This window comes from Perognathus longimembris, chromosome 19, assembly GCF_023159225.1.
Source record: "Perognathus longimembris pacificus isolate PPM17 chromosome 19, ASM2315922v1, whole genome shotgun sequence".
NCBI classification, from domain to species: domain Eukaryota; kingdom Metazoa; phylum Chordata; class Mammalia; order Rodentia; family Heteromyidae; genus Perognathus; species Perognathus longimembris.
Window position 1 is genome coordinate 41,470,556 of NC_063179.1, and position 22,796 is coordinate 41,493,351.

Consider the following 22,796-nt stretch of genomic DNA (forward strand, 5'->3'; position numbering starts at 1 on the left):
CTTTATATGTATGTATATGTAGGATGTGTTAGAATTAAATAATTGTAATCCTTTATTTGGTAAGTCCATATGGAATTATGGTTTAAGGAAGCTGAAATATATTTTTATTTTTTTCCTCTTAAAAATTTTATTGTAAAGGTGATGTGCAGAGAGGTTACAGTTACATAGGTCAGGTAATGAGTATATTTCTTTTTTAAACAGTGTCACCCCCCTCCCTTATTCTCTCCCAGTTTTTCCCCTCCTGACGTCCCTGCCCCCCAAGTTGTAGAGTTCATTTCCCACGTAGTGTCTAGTGAGTATCCCTTCTGACTTGGTTCACCCTTTGTCCCACCATTTCTCTGGGAAGCTGACATTTAATATAGAATATGATCTCAGATGTTTGATAGAAATGTTAGCTTCTCTGTAGAAAATAATGAAAGTTAGTGTCAAGAACTGTGAAGAGCCTGGACTTCTGTTACTTGAAGCTAACCCATTCGTCTGCCCTAGTTTCTTGGCTTCTGGCAGGACACACAAGGTTCCTGAGTAAGAGACAAAGAGCTTGTTAGTCCCAGAGTTGTTTTAGCATTTTCTTGTTCTGGTTTCTGGGTTTCTAGAGGGTGACATGAAAAGAGTTAGGGACAACGGGCCATGAAGAATATTAAGAGGAGTTTTGGGGGTGGAGGTGGGGCTCAAGGGGGAGACCACCAGCCAAGGAGCTAAAGCATCAGATGCCAAGCTTAAGTTCTAGTCTCAGACACAAAAAGAGAGAGAGAGCAAGAAAGAAGAGGGAAAGAGAGTGAGAGAGAAAGGAAAGAATCAATAAAATGAGGGATTTTGTACTTAGAGAATAGAAGTACTAAAAGCTGTTTGATAGACCTAGATCCTTGCGGGGGGGGGGGGTGGGGGGAAGCCAGAATAGAGGAAGTTGATGTCTTTTAAAACAACATATAGACACACAAGAGACCTGTGACTAATTATCTACCAACAACCTCTGTCAAGGTTCTTGGGCTAGGAATCACTTTCCTTATGTGCATGAGACTCTGGATCTGACCCCTAGCACTGGCAAAATAAAGAGGTGTGTAAGTGTGTGCATATGTGTATAAAGGTTGTTAAATTTTGATAGTGGATTAATTATATTACTTGTGTAGGGAGGTATGCTCTCTTTTTTTTAAGGGATAGTTATGCCCTCCTTTCCTATAACTCAGGCTTTATGCTGAATTTAGAACCCATTTTCTTTTAACCTTAAAATTACTAATTGTGATATTTACCTATGTGTGTTTGTGTCTCTTATGTGTATGCTGGTGCCACGGCTTGAACTCAGTGCCTCCTTTAAGACCTTGTGTTTGGGGCTGGGCATGTGCCTAGCATGCATGAAGCCCTGGGTTCAATTCCTCAGTACCATCTAAACAAAAAAAAGCTGAGCAGACTGGACATGTGGCTTAGTGGTAGAGTGCTTGTCTTGCATGCATGAAGCCCTGGGTTCAAGTCCTCATTTCAGCCAGAAATAGAGCGGTGGCTCCAGTGGTAGAGTGCTAGCCGTGACCAAAAGAATGTCAGGGACAGTGCCCAGGCCTTGAGTTTAAGCCACAGGACTGGTAAAATCAAAACCAAAACCAAACAAACAAACAAAACCAGACTTTGTGCTCCTACTCCACTTCTTGCTCACAGAAGGTATTGTACCGCTTGAGTCATGCATAGTCTCATAGACTTTTCTTCCTGGGTTGGCTTTCAATTCCAGTCTTCAGGTCTCAGCCTCCTGAGTAGCTAGAATTATAGGCACAGGCTACCAGTGGTTGGCCATGATACTATCTTTAGTCTAAAAATTAGGACAAATTGATATAGTATAATGCAACAAGAAGAACACTGTGTTTCCTGTGTTCTATTCCTCCCAAAAATGTTTGGTCCACGTGTAGCCATGAGACAATAAGAGAAATCTGAGTGAGAAACCTTCTGGAAACAACAATAACAACAAAACTAAGCATAGCTTTGTGGAAATTGGAAAAAGTCTTTTTTTTTGGCCAGTCCTAGGCCTTGAACTCAGGGCCTGAGCACTGTCCCTGGCCTCTTCTTGCTCAAGGCTAGCACTCTGCCACCTGAGCCACAGCGCCCCTTCTGGCTGTTTTCCATATATGTGGTGCTGGGGAATTGAACTGAGAGCTTCTTGTGTAGGAGGCAAGCACTCTTGCTACTAGGCCATTTTCCCAGCCCTGGAAAAAAGTCTTGTAAGTACCATGTCTGGGAAATGATAGTAAAAAAATGGAAAAAAGTAAAAAAAAATGGAAAGGAGGCCAAAAAGCTAAGTGTGACTCACGCTTCTCAGTTGGATCCTGGATCAGAAAGAAGGTTACAGAGAATAACGTGAAAAAATCAGGAAAATTTGAACATGGACTATTAGGTAAAAATGTTGTGTCAAACATAAAGTTTTCTGAGTATAGTAACTACGTTTAGCTACGCGGGAAAAAGCCCTCGTTCGTGTGTTCAAGTGTGACAACATCTGCTGCTGAGCACTGAGCAAGGGAGAGGAGAGACGGAAGTGGTGGGAAGCATTGGGATCACAAGGCAGGTCCCATGCCCGTGGAGGATTGCAAGGAAGGATTGGTTAGACGGAACCTCAGACGGTTCCAAAGCTCCATAGAAGGGTTGTCCATGCTTGTAGGGAGTCCCTGAGCCAAATGGGAATCATGTCAGAGAAATCATGTCCTGGAGGAGTAGGCCTCTACTTGTACGCGCGGTCTGCTCGGACCTTAGCTAGAACAGCTAAGAAGATGGACCCGGCAAGCATGGTGGGGCAGCAGTAGAGACATGGGTCAGTTTCCCTGAAAGTGGGGATTTGAGCCTCACTGCTCGCCACACATCGTACACACATGTTGGTAGGGACAGTGAAGCAGATCTTGTCAAATGTTCACATTTGGGCATTGTTTACTGTCCTATCAGCTTCTCTGCAGATTTGAACGTTTTTAACATGACGTTGGGATAGTAATACAGTTATTGAAAGCCCCACCTGATGATACTTGACATTGAGAGATCCCCTTTCCCCTTCTTTGCTTTAGGCCCAAACTCTTACAGTGTGGAGGCAAGCTGACCGACACAAAATACCTCGAATCTGTTTTCTAAACAAGATGGACAAAACTGGAGCAAGGTATGCGCCACGTCTTTGGTTTATCAAAGTGAGCATCATTTGATCTTTTTGTGGATTACACTTGCGTTTAGAGGGCCGGATCATGTATTCTCGGATTCTGATGAAGTGCTATCTTACTGATTATATTGGTTATCTGTGGAACTCTAGAGGAATAGTACCTGGTATTGCTAATGTTTACTTATCCCCCATAATTCCTAGAGCTAGAGAGTAGTTTCCTGCACTTACCCAATTTCCTTCTTGTCTTGATTAATTATTGCACAGAGGCCTCTAAACCGTGCTGACCTCCAGTCCTGACCTTTCTGTTTGGATTTTCCTGTGGTAGGGTGACATGTCTGTGGTGATTGGTGGGGGTGGGGGGGGGGTAGAGATAGCCGAATATCAGGTTGGTTCTCAGGACATGGGGACCAAAATGATCTCCTCCTGTAGGTATAAATCACCTGTGTGCCAAAAATGATTGTTGCATAGGTAGCCATAGAAATGAGCCACACAGCATAGTGCTAAAGATGTACGTAGAGGGCTGGGGATATGGCCTAGTGGCAAGAGTGCTTGCCTCCTATACATAAGTCCCTGGGTTCAATTCCCCAGCACCACATATACAGAAAATGGCCAGAAGTGGCGCTGTGGCTCAAGTGGCAGAGTGCTAGCCTTGAGCAAAAAGGCCAGGGACAGTGCTCAGGCCTTGAGTCCAAGCCCCAGGACTGGCCAAAAAAAAAAAAAAGATGTACGTAGAGAATAACTAATCTGGTCCTTGGAAGAAATGTGGTAACCTTGTGTAATAGCAAATATAACTGTAGAAGAACCCTTGAATCATGTGTAAACTTGCATTTGAATCTTTATTACCCTTGTGACCTTGATCAACTCATTTAGCCTTCATCTGTAAACTTAATCTTTTATTCAGGATTATAGTAGATTTTTAATTACTGATAACAGGTTTATCCAGGATGCTCTCCCATATAAAGCCATTAACTGATAAGCCTGGATAATAATAAAGAAGCTATTTTGGAGAACACTTTTTTATTGTTATCATTAAGTAGTTGTACAAAGGGGCTGTAATTCCATAAGTCGGGTTATGAGTACATTGCTTCTTGGTCAATGTTTCCCCTTCCTTCATTAGAGAATACTTTTAATCCTGATTAAAATATTTTAGACTGATTACTTTGCTTTTTACAGTTTCAGCTATGCAGTTGAAAGCATCAGAGAGAAGTTAAAGGCAAAGCCTTTGCTTTTACAGGTAAATTGATTAATTAACATAGCTTCTTAGGTTCCTCACCAATTTGTTATTGTGTCATATACATTTTTGTAGTAATCTCAAAACCTTTTTGGAAGAAGTTGGGCTACCAATAAAAATTGCTATAGATTATAATGGCAGTGAACAATTTGGGGGGAAATGTATGCATAGAGTTTTGTCATCAGTGTAGTCCTCTGTGAGTGACGGTTTTATCATGCTAATGTCACTTTGCTTATAGTTACCAATTGGTGAAGCCAAAACTTTCAAAGGAATTGTGGATGTAATAAGTAAAGAAAAACTTCTTTGGAATTCTAATTCAGATGATGGAAAAGACTTTGAGAGAAAACCCCTCTCGGAAAGGAGTGATCCTGGATTGCTGAAGGAGACACTTGAAGCAAGGAACGCCTTAATTGAACAAGTAAATTCTTTTGAGTTCAAAATTGTCAAAATATCCAGTAACTTTCAAAGAGCATTGTTTATTGCCAAATTTTATATAAAATTACATATGGGATATTTAATGAATAACTAAGCCAACACCAGTATATGCAGCACCATCGTTGTGTATGTGTGTTTACATCTGGCTCAAGTGAAGGATTGCCTGCCTAGCGAACGCAAGGCCCTGAGTTCAAACCCAGGCACTATCAAAAGTAAAAATAAAAACTTGAAAATAGTATTGGTGAGAATGTAGAGAGATTATCACCTTGTATGTTGTTGGTGAGAATATAGTAGTATCATCGCTATTGAAAAAACATGGAGGTTCTTTAGAAAGTTGAAAATAGAATTACTGTATAAATTCTGTATACATAACCCCCAAGAATGGAAAACAGGGTCTTAAAAATACGTGTGCATCCACAGTGTTATTCACAAGAGCCAAGTGTGTGAGCCAGCCAAGTGTCTTGCCCATCAAGAGGTGGATAAAATATGCCATATACATATAGTAGAATCTTATTGAGCACAGCAATATTGCTGTGCTTCATGCTCCTGGACTGTGTTTAAAATGCTTGCAATGATAAATTTTGTCTTTGATGTATTTTACCACAGTTAAGTTGATTTTTACATTGGAGAATATTATTTGGGACCAGCATCAACTTTTTATGTCTGAATAGGATGGAAAGTGTAGTTGGAATTAGTTACGTATCCTCACAACAGCCGTGAGAGATGGTTCTAATATTAGCTCCATGGGTAAAAGGCAGAGGGGGTGATAAAATGTGACTGAAAGTGAACAGGTAGCCAGTGCGAATCTTTGCGAGCAGGCTGAGTCCAGGAGCTGGGATCGACCTCACAGGTACCACTTTCCTGGACAATTAGGTGTATTTCCACTATAGTTTGGATGTTTTGCTCCCTTAAACTTAAGCTATCAACTTTTGAAACTATTTTACTAAATTATTATCTGCTAGATTCTTCTATTTTCTTGAGGTAATTATGAAAAGAATTGAAATGATGATAATACCCCTCCACTGAAATGGGATTACAGTAAGATCAATTCTTTCATTTTTGACTGTCTTAGGAAATATGGTCTACTAGAATGTCAGAGGGACACCAGATGACATTTTATTAACTCCCAAAGTATCTAACAGCAACCTATTGTGACACTCTTGGCTGCAAGTTGTATGTTTTCTTTTATTTCTTTCAAATAATCTTGGTAGGGAAAGTACTTTATTGAATTTCTAATTTCCTTTTCTTTGAGAGAAAACTCTGAAAAGTATGAGGAGTTTGGGGGCCTGTTATAATAAGGTAAAGGCTATAGCTATCTTGAAATATTTAAATAATGCATATTGGTGGTATGCAGGAAAGTTAATACTTGTGAAAGTACATGGAAGAATTTAAAGCCTTTTTCTCTTTAGGTTGCAGATTTGGATGATGAATTTGCTGAGTTGGTTTTAGAAGAGTTTAGTGAAAATTTTGATTTGCTCCCAGCTGAAAAGGTAATTAATTGTATTAGTCAGTTGCTTTGACAAAATTTTACTAATTTGGTTTTTTATCTGTGTACACTATTAGAATATATTAAATTAAAAATTAAGCTAGTCGTTACTCATGTAAGTACTAATGCCACTGATTTACTATTTTGAGATATACTTTACAAAATTAGACATTGATCTCTTTCTTTCTTTCTCTTTCTTTCTTGAACTCAGAGTCTGAGCACTGTCCCTGAGCAAATTCTTTTGCTCAATGCTAGCACTCTACCTACTTGAACCATAGTGCCACTTCTGGCTTTTTCTGTTTATGTGGTACTAAGGAATCAAACCCAGGGCTTCATACATGCTAGCCAAGTGCTCTACCACTAAGGCACATTCCCAGCTGACATGGAATCTTTTACATTTATATTGAGTCATATTTATACTCTTTAATCCTTCTACATTCTGATTTTTCAACCTTCACATTCAAGATTTTATACTTGTTTTAGCTTTTTAATAGAAACTTACTATACATTAATTAAACCTGAGAAGAGGCAATTGAAATACTGAGAGTATTTGAATATGAGATTTCCTCAAGGAATCTGACAAATATCCCTCCCTATTAATTAGACAAATTTATTGTTTATTTTCCTTTATAAACCTAAGAATTACCAAGAAAGTAATCTAAGGTAAAACAGATGTACCAGGAAAATCAGAAGGATTGCAAGTACCTTGATTTTCCTGCTCTTTTTTAAATGTTTTCTATTTCAGTTTTTGTTTTCCTTCAGATTTTGTTTGATGTCGTAGAAGTAATTATTTTTTAGAATAATAACTGTAACTTGGGCTTTTATTTCCAGTTCCTCTGTTAAACTGCGGATGAACCACAAGATTATCAATTCACTTATTCACCTTCTTTTGATTACCTATTATGTCTTAAACTTTTCTAGTTTAGTCATATTTTTGTTGGGCTGACTGCAATATTGTGGGAATGTTATGTTCTAATAAATTAGCAAGAGACAGTTAATAAATATCTAACATAATAATATCTAAACATGCCAGCTGTCGCAATTAGTGTTATAAGAAAATTATGACTGAGGCGTGCTGCTTTAGGAGGGTTCTGGAAAGCCCCGTACTTGCGCCATCCTGGCAGAGAACAGTACACTCAACACAGAGTAAACACTTGCTTGCCGTCTCTGCTTTCTTGCCTCAGCTGCAGGCTGCGATACACAGAGTGACTCTGGCACAGACAGCAGTGCCTGTGCTTTGCGGAAGTGCCCTGAAAAACAAAGGCATTCAGCCCCTGCTGGATGCCGTCACCATGTACTTGCCTTCGCCTGAAGAGCGCGAGTATGAATTTCTGTAAGTACGTCGTCCCATACGTAGAAGTCCTGCAGTGGGCCTTGCTACATGAGAAGTAGTTACACTACCCACTTGGAGTAACAGTGATATAAAGGCCTTTGAAGATGATATATTATGGACTGTAGTAATTTTTCTTGAAAGGGATATTTTCCACCTGATGTCGCTTATCTTGTCTACCGATGGAAATAGAGAATAGCTTTTGTCTGAATGTGTTCAACCTGTCATCTTAGTTTAATTTATTAAACATTCATCTACATTTCAGAAAATTTCATCAGCTCAAAATACTTTTTAGCTATGAAGAAAGTTTACTGTTTACAAAGTGTATTATTTGGGTTGGAGATGTGACTCGGGTGGTAGAATGCCTACCTAACAAGCACAAAGTCCTGAGTTCAAACCCCAGGGCCACCACCACACCTCAAAAAAAAAAAATCAATGTTGGAGATGCAGAAATAAAAGAGAAGAGACAAAGGAGATAAAAGAAGCATCCAATTATGGAGAAAGTAAAATAATTTCGACTTACCTTGCAATCATTGGAAAAGTCACTTATTTCTGTTGTCTTATTTCTGTTGTCACTGTTAGCTTTGCACTTAAGTAATAATTGTCAAATATATGAGCGTTGTGCAAAATAGAAAAATGGATTTTACCTGTGGTAACTAGGGCATTAATAACTTTTCATATCTCTAAGGTAGAAAGGCATCATAGTGAAGCTATTATGTAGGCTCAGCAATGTTGGATTTAAATTCCAAGTTGCAGCTGGGAGGCGGTGGCTCATACCTGTAAACCTAGCAGAGATCTGAGGATCGTGGTTCAAAGCCAGCCCAGGCAGGGAACTCCGAGACTGTTACCTCCAATTAACCACCAAAAAAACCAGAAATGGTGCTGTGTCTCAAAGTGGTAGAGCTGAAGAGCTCAGGGACAGTGCCCAGGTCCAGAGTTCAAGCCCCACGACCAACAGCAACAAAAAATGTAAAATGCAGACAAGAGGACCTGCCTTCTAGGGATCGTGGAATTCTTTGAGACTAATGAAAACATAGTATTTCTTCAGAAAGATGTACCTACACACAAAATTTGACAATTTCAAGAAAATTAAAACTTTCTAAAACCTGTCAGTGAACACCAATTGAAAAACACCATTTTATAAGAATGTGATCTGTGTAAACAAGCTCAGGTTCTTACTACAGGTTTTTATGGTTATGTATCTGGATGAAGACTAAAGCAAAGAGTGAAGGCAGTCACTGAAAAGTAGCCATTTGTTCATCCTGTGCAGTTTTCTTGAGAAGTGGTATGGCATTCCCAGATAGACTTTTTGAGGAGAGAGCTCTTAGCAATGAAGTTACTTGCAAATAGAGGCAATAATTTGAAGATAGTCCATTATTTTTACTTTTGAAGACTTAGTAGTAATATCTCCATTTAGTAATTTAGCCAATGGAGGAGGAGATAGTGATATACATGAGCAGATCTGGCTAGCTTTATTGAAGGTATGAAGGATCTTGGGATGCTATGAAGGTTACATTTCTGCAGTGATTCTGATGTAATCTGTGTAGATATATAGAAAGTCTGTTTCCTAGGCCTTTCCGTAACGTGTCATTAATGTTATAGTCCGTGGTACAGGGGTGACTTATGTGCACTGGCATTTAAAGTTCTCCATGACAAGCAGCGAGGACCACTGGTTTTTATGCGCATTTACTCCGGCACATTGAAGCCCCAGCTGGCCATCCATAATGCTAATGGAAACTGCACGTAAGTAGAAGCTTAGATTATTTTCTAAAACTGCACTTATTTCTTCAAAAGCACTTTGCTGAAAATGAAAAGCTATCTATGGTGGTTTTGTAGGGAGAGAGTGAGTCGTCTGCTCTTGCCATTTGCTGACCAACATGTAGAAATTCCTTCACTCACCGCGGGTAACATTGCTCTGACTGTTGGGCTCAAACACGTAAGTAACTAAATGATCTCTGTAATGAATGATAATAATTTAAATATCACTCTTATGTAGGTATTTTGTAATAGTAAAAGTCCACAAACAATGGAAATAGCCATCATTAGAAGAATAGAAAATATTGTATCCAATCCATCATGGCTGAATGTCATTCATGGATAGAAAAATAAATTATAGCAGACCACAGCCAAGAGGGGTTATATTCACATATAGTCAGATCCAAGTAAACTAGAGTGAGAGCTTTCGGGTGATTAATTAGAGATAAGAATGTGATGGTCTTTCCTACCGGGGCTGGCTTTGAACTGTTATCCTTATATCTCAGCCTCTTGTGTGGCTAGGATTGATTATAGACTGTGAGCCACTGGCATCCCACTTAAAGCTTGTTTTTTATGGATACATATATATGCTGTAAGTTTACTTAAAATATTGTTTCATTCTTATTTTTTTTTCCCCCTGATTTTCTCTTTATAGAAAATTTTACCTTATAATTGGTTAGGTAGTAACAAAGGCTCCTTCAGGGGAAGAGTTTTTGTTTCCTTTGTTCAGGGCTTGCACATAGTAAAGATTGCCTAGATACTCATAGGATGAGTGCATGAAAATACTTGATGTCGTATCTGTTTTTGATGGGTTAAAACTAAGGGCATTTCTTTTTTGTGGATTAAATCAAGTGCAGTTCTTTTATTTTATTTTAAATTTCACATTGAGTAAATACTGCTACTTTGAACATTTTCAACTCTTTATGGTTAAATGCAAGTTTCAGGATTTTTTAGTGAGAAATTTCCATATTGGAAATTTGGATATTAGGCTTCTAGTTTGAAGTATCTGTTCCTTGAAGGATCTGTTCCTTGGAAGGATCGCCACAGGTTTGTGTGGATTACTGCTTAGGTAGGACTGTCTTTACAGAGAAGAGAACTGGCACAGGACTTTGTGATGTTAATAAATTAAAATGAAATTATAGTTTTAAAGAAGAGCCAAACTCTGCACTGACACTTTGGATTTCTGTATGACCAAGGGTATTCTGATTGGGTAGTTTAGTTTGTGAATTATTTCCTGTCAAATTATAATAAAAATCTTCCTGGTGTTGAAACACCATAAGTAGACTTTTATTTAATCTGTTCTTGTTATGATTGAAAATTCAGGCAGATGCATTTGTTTTACCAAATGAATTTTGAACATGTGTGTGTGTGTTTCATTGTTAGAATATTTAAAGCAGTATTTTGGATGGAGTTCTTATTCTAGTCAAGTGAGCAAATTTCCAATTTAAAATGAGCTTTATGAATTTATTCTTCTTAAGTTCTAATGAAAAGAAAGTGCCACAGTAAAAAAAATTGTCTTGATCTTGATTTATTCGAGTTCTTCCTATATTAAGGGTATTTTGTCATATTGGTTTTGTTGGGGTTTTTTGCCTGGGGGTTCCTGGGGGAAGGAAGGGAAGTGCTGGCTGCAGCCTCTTGAGGTCTTAGCTGTCTTGTTTGCTTGCAGACTGCTACTGGAGACACTCTTGTCTCATCCAAGTCCAGCGCCTTGGCTGCAGCTCGTCGAGCCGAAAGGGAGGGAGGAAAGAAGCACAGACCGAACAGTGACGCCGAGAGGCTTCTATTGGCTGGGGTAGAGATTCCAGAACCTGTTTTCTTCTGCACCATCGAACCCCCATCAATGGCTACGCAGCCAGGTGTGAATAATTTTAGTGTTCTGACAATTTATGTTAAGAAGTTACAGTATACCCTCAAAAATATTTTTATGTGATTGAATTAAATTTTCACTGAATTTATTGGTAAACATTTCTTATGGAAATCTAGTATTTTACTTAAGAGATTCTTTGGATTTTATAAATTCCTTTATTTTTCTTATATCTTAACTATTTTTTCTCATTTCATATTTGTCCTTATTCTTATGGTGCTGTCTATGGGATTCCAAAGATTGGCTTTTGAAGAATATAGTCACATGATGTTACTGTCCTCTTTTTGTTTGTTTGGTCGTGGGGCTTGAACTCTGGCTCTGGGCACTGTCCCTGAGCTCTTCAGCTCAAAGCTAACACTCTACCTCTTGAGCCACAGTGCCACTTTCCATTTAGCAATGAGTCTCATCGATTTACTTTCTTGCCCCTGCTGGCTTTGAACCTCAATCCTCAGATCTCAGCCTCCTGAACAGCTAGGATTATAGGCATGAGCAACCAGTGCCCGATGTTACTGTCCTTTTGAAGGCCCTTCAATCCCTAGTGCAAACTCGAACTTCTCACCATGGCCTTTAAGACCTTCTATGATATCCTCGTTCCGTCTCCTCATTTGATGCTATTCCTCATTCGATCTGACTATTGGCCTTCTTGCTACTTTTCCAAGACTAGATTGTTCCTTGCACTGTATTCCCTCTATTTGGAATTCTTTTTCCTGAGGATTTTGCTTACTGTTTGTTTTTTAAAAAATATTTATCTTTCCCTAATTCCAGAGGTGCCTTCCAGGTCACTCAGTCTGTAACAGCCTTCCATCACTATCATGTCACTTTGTTTTAAAGGCTACAAAGCATTTATGTCAGAAATTTTCTTTTTCAAAATGTGTTTATTTGGGGCTGGGAATGTGGCCTAGTGGTAGAGTGCTTGCCTTGCATGCATGAAGCCCTGGGTTTGATTCCTCAGCACCACATACACAGAAAAAGCCACAAGAGGCCCTGTGGTTCAAGAGGTAGAGTACTAGCAAAAAGAAGTCAGGGACAGTGCCTAGGCCCTGAGTTCAAAACCCAGGACCAGCAAAAAAAAAAAAACAAACACATATATATGCATATATATATGTTTATATGTTCATCTCTTTTCACCATTACAGCATAGTAAGTGATCTAGAAAATGGAATGTAAAGATAACAGTTGTTGTTTGTCCCCTAGACTTGGATCATGCCTTGAAATGTCTTCAGCGTGAAGATCCCAGTTTAAAAGTGAAGCTAGATCCTGACTCAGGACAAGTATGCATGTTCCTTCTTATCCCAGAAGTCTTTCTGTGATAGTGTTTATATGTATGTATCTAAAACAGTTGTTCTATGCTCCAGGAAGGAAAAGTAATTTTGATTCATAATATAAGTTACTGACTAACTGTAAAGCTAAGTAAGCAAATTCTCCTTAATTCCCTAATATAACTAAGCCTTGCATATGTAGACTACTCCTCAACTTCAATGAGAGAAGACATTCTAGGGGTCCTGATGTCATCTCCCAGTAGCCAAGGGCAAAGGCCAGTTCTCTGTGGGCACATTACAGAGATAGTGGCAAGATAGAGCAAAAGTGAATACCTTGCACTGTGTTCTTCCTCAGAGAGGGAAGGGGCAAATGAAAGTAACAAAAATTTACTTAAATATATGGCTGTGCATAGTGGCTCAGGCCTGTAATCTCAGCTATTTGAGAAGTGGTGGGAGGAGGATCATAATTCAAAAACTAGCTTCAGCCAGGGAAAAACAAAAATTAAAAACCACAGCGACTCTATCTCAACAAGCCAGACACGTGCTGCATGGCTAATCCTAGTACCACTTGAGGCATCAGTGAAAGAGGATGCCCCCAGGTAAAAAATAAACAAAAATGAGTCCCAATCTTTAAAAAAAAACAAAACACCTAAAAAAAGACGGAGAATATGGCTTAAATGGTAGAGTGCCTGCCTAGAAAGTACAAGACCTTGAATTCAAATACTGGTACTGATTTAAAAAAAACAAAACTGTCTCAAAACAAACAAAATGTTAAACAAATAACAATGACCAAAATTTATCTTTCCAAGAGGGCTTGGATCAGGAGGGATAGGGGAGAAGAATGAAAGGAATGACGTTGATCAAGGTACATTGGAATTATAAACTGATTGTTGGATGGTGACCCCTTTGTACAACTACATAAAGATAATAACATATGATTTTCAAAAGATCTTTTGCAATGGGAAAAATAAAAAAAACAACTCTTCAATATATATTAGTACCATTTTACCACAGGGTATTCCATGATAAATGTGTTTGTCTTCATTATATTTATGTTCCTCCTCTACATGTAACCAGACCATCCTGTGCGGCATGGGAGAGTTGCACATTGAGATCATCCATGACCGGATCAAGAGGGAATACGGCCTGGAGACCTATCTGGGGCCACTGCAGGTGGCATACCGAGAGACCATCCTCAATTCAGTTCATGCCACAGGTAACACAGAACCAGTATGACCTGAATGACCTCAAGTTACATGCTCATAGATTTAAAAATCATAAACAAGGAGTCTGTGGAGCGTTATGCCATATGGAGAAAAGAATATACTCAAAAAAGCATAGTGGAGGCGTATCATTAAGGACTCTCAGGAACAGGTTTTTGTTTTGTTTTTGTCGGTCATGCGGCTTGAACTCTGGGCCTGGGCGCTGTCCCCTGAGCTCTTCAGCTCAAGGCTTGCACTCTACCACGTGAGCCACAGCGCCATTCTGGTGGTTAAGTACAGATAAGAGTCTCACGGACTTTCCTGCTTTGAACCACGATCCTCAGATCTCAGCCTCCCGAGTAGCTAGGATTACAGGCGTGTGCCACCAGCTCCTGGCTTCAGGAACAGGTTTTAAGAGGCCCCTCTGCCACATCTGGTGATTAACTGCCAGGACAACCAAGTACAATAATTTGAGGCCTTTGGGGGAGTGGGAGTTACATGAATTCATGAGTCTACACTTACAACACATAGATAATAACTGGCAGAAGATGAAAGGCAAGCACTGCTGTAGGGGTTGAGGAGGACAGGAGTTGGAATAGCCTGAATGTCCCGTAGGCATGTGGAGCAACAAGGCAAGTTGTAGAATACATAGACTAACAAATGCAAAACAAAGCAGGTAGAAGCTGTTACTTAAGGATACATGCAGATAGGATGTAAGTAAGGAAAATTATGGGAGTAGTTACATAGGATAAAACTGTAACTGTTTCAGAAGGCTACTTAGTACTGGCAATCTCTTTAGTAGTTTTAGAATCCATGTATATTCACTTAATTTCACTTTTTTGCATACATTCCTTAATAAAGTATTTGATGATATAAGCGAGCTCAAAAGGACTTTTGAAGAATTGTAGACTGTAATCCGCTAATAGATTTTTTTTTAATTTTAATTTTTGCTGGTCCTAGAGCTTGAACTCAGGGCCTGTCTCTGTCCCTGAGCCTCTGTGTTCAAGGCAAAAACTCTACCATTTAAGCCACAGTGCCACTTCCAGCTTTTTTTTTTCTTTTTCTTTTTGCCAGTCCTGGTGCTTGAACTCAGGGCCTGAGCACTGTCAGTGGCTTCTTTTTGCTCAAGGCTAGCACTCTGCCGCTTGAGCCACAGCGCCCCTTCTGGCCATTTTCTGTATATGTGGTGCTGGGGAATTGAACCCAGGGCCTCATGTATAGGAGGCAAGCACTCTTGCCACTAGGCCATATCCCCAGCCCCACCTGAGATTCTTTTTGCTCAAGGCTAGCACTCTACACAGCGCCACTTGTGGCCTTTTCTGTTTATGGGGTGCTGAAGATTCAAATCCAGGGCTTCATGCATGCTAGGCAAGCACTCTACCACTAAGCCACATTCCTAGCCCCCAGCTTTTTTTAGTAGTTTATTGGAGATGAGAGTCTCACAGGGACTTTACTGCCCTGGCTGGCTTTGAACCATGATCCTCAGATCTCAGCCTTCTGAGTAGCTTCGATTACAGGCATGCGCCACCAGCGCCTGGCTGCATCAATAGCTTTGAATCTGACCATGAATTAGTGTGTTCCATGGCCGTATATGTAAGTATAGCATAGCTTTGTCTTGGAGCTATATCTATAACAGCTACTGGTTATTAACGAATAAGAACTACTGTTTTTAGTCTTACAAAATACATTGTAGTACTTTTTGAAAACAAGGAGATAAATAGGAAATTATACATAATGCTAAAGAATACATGCAATTTAATAGTTTGTGAACTGGCAGGTTTTGTAAAGACCTCGATTTTCATTAGCCTTTTGCACTCTGAATGTTTCATCCTTTCAGTGGTAATTTTTAATAAAATGTTTATAAATAAGAGAATTTTCACTCACAAAAGATACTTTGCAAAGTTTAAAAGCATAATCTTCATATCACCTGCCTCAACACCTTGTAACAAAAATAATAAGTGACTCAGCAAGTTTTTCACACTGATAAACATGGGGGAAGATGCTTTGTTTCTTTATTCTGCACTTAGCGTTACGGTTAGTATTCCAGTTTACCCTCTACAAGACATTGAGTCTATTCGTTTCATTTCTGTCTCTTGCCGTACCTTGACCGCTTTCCAGAACAATGCTCTGAGCTACCACACTCAATTTGTTTTCAGATACCCTAGATAGAACGTTAGGAGACAAACGGCATCTTGTTACTGTGGGGCTGGAGGCAAGGCCAGCGGAAGCCCCCTCTGTGCAGCCGGTGATTGAGTATGCCGCAAGCATCGGTGAGGACCTTCTGAAGGCCTCCCAGGAGGCTATTGAGAATGGAATCCACAGTGCGTGCCTTCAAGGTAAGTCCTCCAGCAAGAGGTAGCATAGGGCCCCCCTCGAGCACTTCCTTCTTCTCTTTTGTTTGTGTGTGTGTACTGGGGATTGGGCCCGGGATCTCTTGCATGCTAAGCATTTACTCTACTACTCAGCTACACCCTCAGCCACTTAATCATTCCAGGTGTTGCAGATTATCTCAATCTTTCCTAATGTTTTCTCCTTTCTGTGCTTCTACTCCTCACTACACAGAATCCTAATAGAGTGGGTTTTCCCCCCTTGCACAGGACCATTACTTGGATCCCCAGTTCAAGATGTGGCAATTACTTTACATTCACTGACAGTTCATCCTGGAACCTCCACAACTATGGTTTCTGCCTGTGTCTCAAGATGTGTACACAAGGTATAGAGCTAACCCCGTCTTCTGCTTTGAGGCCACTGTGCTGTGCGTAGCACTGCTGAGCTCCCAGGCAGCTGCACTCACAGAGCCTTACGTCCCTGCTTCCTCAGTCGTATAGCCACTGAGAGTTCTTATCATGGAGGAGCTTTTCTTTCTTTCTTTTTCTTTTTTTTTTTTTGCCAGTCCTGGGCCTTGGACTCAGGGCCTGAGCACTGTCCCTGGCTTCCTTTTCCTCAAGGCTAGCACTCTGCCACTTGAGTCACAGCGCCGCTTCTGGCCGTTTTCTGTATATGTGGTGCTGGGGAATCGAACCCAGGGCTTCATGTATAGGCCATATTCCCAGCCCGAGCTTTCCTTTCTTTCTTTCTTTTTTTTTTTTCCGAGCTTTCCTTTCTTAATCATAAGGTTTCTGTTTGAAAGAGGATTTTAGAAAATATTGGTCATACCCATTGCTATTAAAGGCAAATTTCCTTAGTGGCCTCCATATTCTCATTCCAGATACAGCCTTGAAGGCAAGTCTGATATGAGTAAAAGAGCTGATGTTAGCTTGGTCCTCAGCCATAATCTAAGGGATATTGAAGATATAATATTGGTTCCAGTTTTAGAGTTCATGTTCATTCAAGTAAGATTGCTTTCGTGAAGAAACCAGATTAAGGGCTGGGAAGGTGGCTTAGTGGTAGAGTTCTTGCCTAGCATGCATGAAGCTCTGGGTTTGATTCCTCAGTGCCCCATAAACAGAAAAAGCCAGAAGTGGTGCTGTGGCTCAGGTGGTAGAGCACTAGCCTTGAGCAAAGGAAGCTCAGGGATATTGGCCAGAGTTCAAGCCCCAGGACTGGGGAAAAAAAAAAAAAAAAAGACAGAAAGAAAGAGAAGAAACAGGATAAGCCAGGCCAGGTGGCTCATGCCTGTAATCCTAGCTACTCAGGAGAAGGCTGAGATCTGCGGAGCACTGTTCAAAGCCAGCATGGGCAGAAAAGTCCCTGTGAGACCGTCATCTCCAACTAACCACTGAGAAACCAGAAGTGACACTGTGACTCAAAGTGGTAGAGTGCTAGCCTTGAGCAAAAAAGAGCTCAGGACAGTGCCCAGGCCCTGAGTTCTAGGCCTACCACTGACCAAAAAAAAAAAAAAAAAGATAAAGAAATCATGTAAGAGCCACTGGATAATAGGTTCAGGACAAACATCTTCCCTCTCTGAAGTATCAATCATGTGATCACCTCAAGAAATGTCCTTGGATGTCCACGGACCCTCGCTTCCTGTTGCAATCACTCAGCTGAGCTGGTCAGCTGCCAGCAGTGTCGCCGGCTGCATGCTGATTAGTGCGTTATTCTCAGCACCGCAGTAGCCCAGTTTCGTAGATGCTTCATTTTCCATAATACTTGCTCTTATAATTGTCTGCTTATGGTTGAACTGTTTTTTGAAGGCTGAAGTTCTGTTGTTTTATTTGAATCCATAAACACTCCTCACTGACTTAAGAAGGTTGAATTTAATGTAGCTTCCATTAGTTCAAATTCATACTTTCATTTTATTGAACCCAGGGCTGAATGAACGCTGAGCCCGTACTCTATTACAGGACTAAACCTCAACCCCTAAATTCATCTTCTTTCACATTTTTTATTAGCACATATTAATTATACAATGTGAGGAGTCTGTGACATTACCGTACACGTGTCTGTATCTTGGTAATGTTCATCCCCTCGTTACTCTTTCTTATCCCTCTTCCCCACCCTAAGTTCGCAATTTTTTTTACCAGCTTTTTTTTTTAAGTAAAAACCCCATGCTTTGAGAAAATGATTTAAATTTGTTCACCTAAAAATAGACTTAGACATGTCACAGTCATAACTATATTATTGAGAGTATTCAATTTAAAGAACTTTAAAGAAGTAGAGCTGTGGCTCAGAGTACTGCTCTACCAGACTGGTAGTGGCCTTGATCAAAAGAGCTCAGGGACAGCACCTGAGTTCAAGCCTCACAACCCCCAAAAAAAGAAAACGTTTTCAAAACCCCACCTGGGCTCCCGCCTACGCAGGAGGCTGAAAATCTCAGTTCAGAGTCAGTGCAGGCAGAAAAATCCATGAGACTCGGATTTCCAGTTAACCAGGAACAAAAGCTGGAGGAGGAGGCGTGGCTCAAGTGATAGAGCACCTGCCTTGAATGGAAAAAGCCAAGCAAGAGGGAAAGGCCCTGAGTTCAAGCCCTAGTCCTAGCTAGACAGAGTGAGGGAGAGGGAGAGAGAGAGAGAGAGAGAGAATTTTAAATTGGTTTTAACATTGAAATGAGAGAGAAAGAATTTTAAATTGATTTTAAACATTGAAATAATAGTAGTCCAAAAGTGGTATATCTAAATTAACCCCAAACCCCATATACTGACTTCCAGACTGTGAATACTGCCTTTTAAAAAAATGTTTGTAAGGTGGGCACTGGTATCTTACTCCTGTAATCCTGGTTAGGATTGTAGCTAGGAGGCTGAAAAACGAGGATCACAGTACAAAGCCAGGCCAGGCAGGAAAGTCTGTGAGACGCCCATTAACAAGAGTAAGAAATGGAGCTGTGGCGCAGATGGTAGAGCAGAAGCCTTAAACAAAAAAATGCTCAGGAGCAGTGTCCTGGCCCTGAGTTCAAGCCCCAGGATCGGCACATACACACAAAACAAGGTTGTAAGTATTTGGTTAATTAGCTTTTTAGTAAGATCACATTAGAAAGCATTAAGTTGCCCAGGCTTATTTCTGTAATCCTAGCTACTCTGAAGGCTGAGATCTGAGAACTGCAGTTGGAAGTCAGCCTTGGCAGGAAAGACTGTAAGACTTACCTGCAATTAATCACCAAAAAGATGGAAGTAAAGCCATGGCTCAAGTGGTAGAGCACTAAGCCTTGAACATCAAGGCTCAGGAATGGCACCCAGGCCCTGAGTTCAAACCTTGGGAAAGAAGAAGACATGAAACAGCTGTACGGGAGCTTACATTTAGATGGGGTGTGGGGAGCATTATTTTGTCTTGTTTTTCATAGTGCTGGGTGTTCAACTCAAGAGCCTTGCACTTGGTAGGCAAGAACTGTTCCCCGTGAGCCATCCCCTAGTCCTTTTGCCCTTGAGTCTGTTTTTCAGGTGAGGTCCGCCGTGGACAGTGATCCTCGGTTGGAATTGCAGGCATGCGCCATCACGACTCGACCTAAAGGGAATGTTCTTGTGGAAGTTCTCGCACTTTATTATTTTGATCTAATATGTGGTTCTTATAGCTCACTGGGCAGAAATTTTTTCGGTAGTAAGATCTCATTATTCTTGACATACAGGAATTCATGATTTTTGTAAGGGCTTCAAATATAGCCAAAGGATGTAATGAGTGGAGTTCTGTAAACATGGAGAAGCAGACAGTTCAGAGCTGGGATTTGAACATGCTAAAAGGGCATTGCAGGCACAGAAAGAAAAGAATATCATTACAGCATGGGATGGCAGTTAGGAGTAGTAAAAGTAGTGTTGGGAAAGTAAAATGGGGTTTTGGTAGAAAAACTTCTGAAAAATACAGTTAAGGAGTTTGAATTCGTTCTGAAAACAGAGAATAAAGGGTGTTTTGTTTTGTTTTGCTGGTCATGGGGCTTGAACTCTTGGCCTGGGCGCTGTTCCTGAGCTCTTCAGCTCAAGGCTAGCGCTCTACCACTTGAGCCACAGCACCACTTCTGGTTTTCTGGTGGTTAATTGGAGCTAAGAGTCTCATGGACTTTCCTGCTTGGGCTGGCTTTGAACTACAGTCCTCAGATCTCAGCTTCCTGACTAGCTAGGATGACAGGTGTGAGCCACCAGCGCCTGGCTACATTATTTAAAAATTGAAATGTAGAGTTTAGGGGTGATTGGAGTAAGGAAGACATAGTGTAGGGCGAGAAGCAGACTGTGTTGAACTTAGGACGGCAGCAATAGAGACAAGGAAGCCTGAGACTGCCGGTAGCAGAAATAAAAAGGCAGGACAATGTTTGGAGAAGAAAATGATGAGCTCAGTGTAGAGCTCACTGGGGAGCTACGGGGTATTCAGACACTAAGTACCCTGCGGCGGGCCCATAGCGAATAACCCAATCACCATGGGGCTATAGGCCGGGCAGGATTGTTGGGGGAGCGGCATGGAAATGCCTCCGAAGCTCCGCCGCCAGGCGGTGTTTTTAAGGAAAAGATGAAGAGAAAAGAGCACCTAGTGGTTCTCAGTGCTCCTTCCTACCTCTGCCTCTCAGGAACTGGGGTTCTAGGCATGTACAACCACTCCCATCCCTTCCCTGTTCTTTTTATTCTTCAGTCTTTGTGTTGGTACTGGGGCTGGAGCTCGGGGCTTGGGTGCTGTCCCTGAGTTTTTGTGGTTGAATTACAAGCTCTCCTTACAGCTTTTTTGGAGCTTAAATTGGAGATAATTTCCCTGGCTGACTTTGAATCACGGTCCTCAGAGCTCACCCTCCTGAGTAGGAGGATTACAGGCAGGACTGGCCGCTGGCTGTTCGTTTATGTGCATGTTTTCTTAGCCTCTGAAGTCAAATGTTATGCAAGAAGAAGTTATTTCAAATAGGAAGTATGCTTCTGCTCTATTGTGTTGAATGTTTTTGGTGTTTATTTAAAGCTCTCCATTTGCCTCCTGGGTTGCCCTCTTGGGTGTATGGCTAGTAAGTGTAAGCAAATATTAAGACGCTTCTACTAAAATATGATCTCGAAGGAGATAGTAAAGGCAGAGCGCTAGGCTTGGAGTATGGGCAGTATTCCAGTTTTTCGAAATCTTATTTTAATTGAAATCTTATAATCTAATAATCTTATTTAATTGGGATTTGATTTCCAACTTATGAAAGCCAGGCTAACAGTATTTCTGAATCTGCTTAGGCTTTAAAGAAAGCTGACAAGCAGGTATTGGAGCCTCTGATGAATCTGGAAGTGACAGTGACTAGAGATCACCTCAGCCCTGTTCTGGCCGACCTGGCCCAAAGAAGAGGCAACATCCAGGAAATCCAGACTCGCCAGGACAACAGAGTTGTGATTGGATTCGTTCCCTTAGCAGAGATTATGGTAGGTACATTGCAATTGAAGTGTGTGTGTGTGTGTGTGTGTGTGTGTGTGTGTTTTCTAATGAACTTGTATTGTTTATTTGAAGAGGATACTGTTTTTTAAATTATTGTACTTTGTACAACTACTTAGTAATAATAGTACAACTCTGGGCGTCAGTAGTAGCTGTACAAGCCCATAAATCTGGCCGTGAGTACAGTGCTTTCTGATGAAGTCACCCCTCCCTCCATTCTCCTCCATTTCCTCCTCCCACCCCTCCCCTCAAGTTCTGCAGCTCAGTTCTTACGTAATGTACGTTGGATCCCGTGACTTCATTGGCTCACTCTTCCTCCCTCCGCGCCTGTACACACCCTTCTGCCCTCCCTCCCAGCAAAACATGTTTCTACTTCCTGATACTCCCTGGATCAACAGTCCACGCTTGCTGAGAGGGGTCCGCCTGTGGAGTCCTCCTCTAAGTATCCCCAGTTCTTTTTTTGTTTTTTAATATACGGAAGTTAAGCATACCAAGCAGAAATAAGTGGCCGTTCACACCCGAAGGCCACCGCGCTTTGACTTAGAGAATACACGTGAAGTTCTGATCACCAGGAGTAGAGAGGACTTCCCGGGGACACCAGGGAGTGCGGGACGGCAGCGCGGGACGGCAGCGCGGGAGGGCTTTGCCCGGCCAAGGGCCGCGCAGCCTCCATCCGAGCGGCCACACTGCCCTGGGCTTCATCCCTGTCTGCCATGGTTTCGAAGCCCGCATCATTCCCTCCCACCTGCTTTTGCCCTTGGCCAGGCGCAGCGCCGACGGCAGGAAAGCGGGGGGTTGGGGCCGCAGGCTGTGTGCCCTCCCCGCACTTGCCGGTGCCCCCCGCGACGTGTCCCCACGAGGTGGTGAGATGAGGCGCGTGAAGCGGCGGCCCCCTCACCACCCCCGCCTTCCCGGGGAGACGGGGCTTGGCGTGGACGCCGGGGCACACGGACACTATTTCGTTTCAGGGCTATTCCACCGTGCTGCGGACCCTGACGTCGGGCGCGGCCACGTTCGCCTTGCAGCTGTCCTCTTACGAAGCCATGAGCGCGCAGGAGCAGAGCGCGCTGCTCAGCCGGCGGGGCGGCGCCCCCTGAGCCTCCCGCCCACGGCCGGGCCAGGCTGCCTTTGTGCTCGCCTCCCATCCTAGCCCATGCAGGCAGTTAGACAAAAGACACCATTGCCACCGTCCGCAGCAGCCGCGCTGCCCGTGCTGGGCAGGAATAGAACGTGCGCCTTGCGCACAGTGAACGCGCCCGAAGCTGTCCCTAGGAAGCTACCGCGGGAGTCGAGACTCAGCGGTGTGTGTCATGAGCCTGCGTCACGGGACAGTTCCAGGCTCCCGCGTGGAACGTGAAACAAGACAGACG

At 41.8% G+C, this 22,796-nt stretch overlaps 1 protein-coding gene across 2 annotated transcripts in view; it reads left to right on the forward strand.

Moving 5' to 3' along the window:
- The window catches only part of Gfm2 (GTP dependent ribosome recycling factor mitochondrial 2), a 31,933-nt gene extending 9,138 nt beyond the window's left edge, over positions 1-22,795 (forward strand). The window contains exons 7-20 of one of the 2 annotated variants that reach the window (XM_048368046.1): positions 3,030-3,118; positions 4,289-4,349; positions 4,585-4,764; positions 6,191-6,271; positions 7,452-7,600; positions 9,200-9,340; positions 9,434-9,533; positions 11,019-11,208; positions 12,411-12,487; positions 13,553-13,691; positions 15,834-16,013; positions 16,275-16,390; positions 21,234-21,416; positions 22,395-22,795. In XM_048368046.1, coding sequence (XP_048224003.1) covers positions 3,030-3,118; positions 4,289-4,349; positions 4,585-4,764; positions 6,191-6,271; positions 7,452-7,600; positions 9,200-9,340; positions 9,434-9,533; positions 11,019-11,208; positions 12,411-12,487; positions 13,553-13,691; positions 15,834-16,013; positions 16,275-16,390; positions 21,234-21,416; positions 22,395-22,523 — 1,815 coding nt within the window. In that variant the 3' untranslated portion in view covers positions 22,524-22,795. The remainder of the gene's footprint in view (positions 1-3,029; positions 3,119-4,288; positions 4,350-4,584; positions 4,765-6,190; positions 6,272-7,451; positions 7,601-9,199; positions 9,341-9,433; positions 9,534-11,018; positions 11,209-12,410; positions 12,488-13,552; positions 13,692-15,833; positions 16,014-16,274; positions 16,391-21,233; positions 21,417-22,394) is intronic. The other variant, XM_048368047.1, reaches the window with a different exon arrangement.
- Position 22,796: the final 1 nt, after the last annotated feature.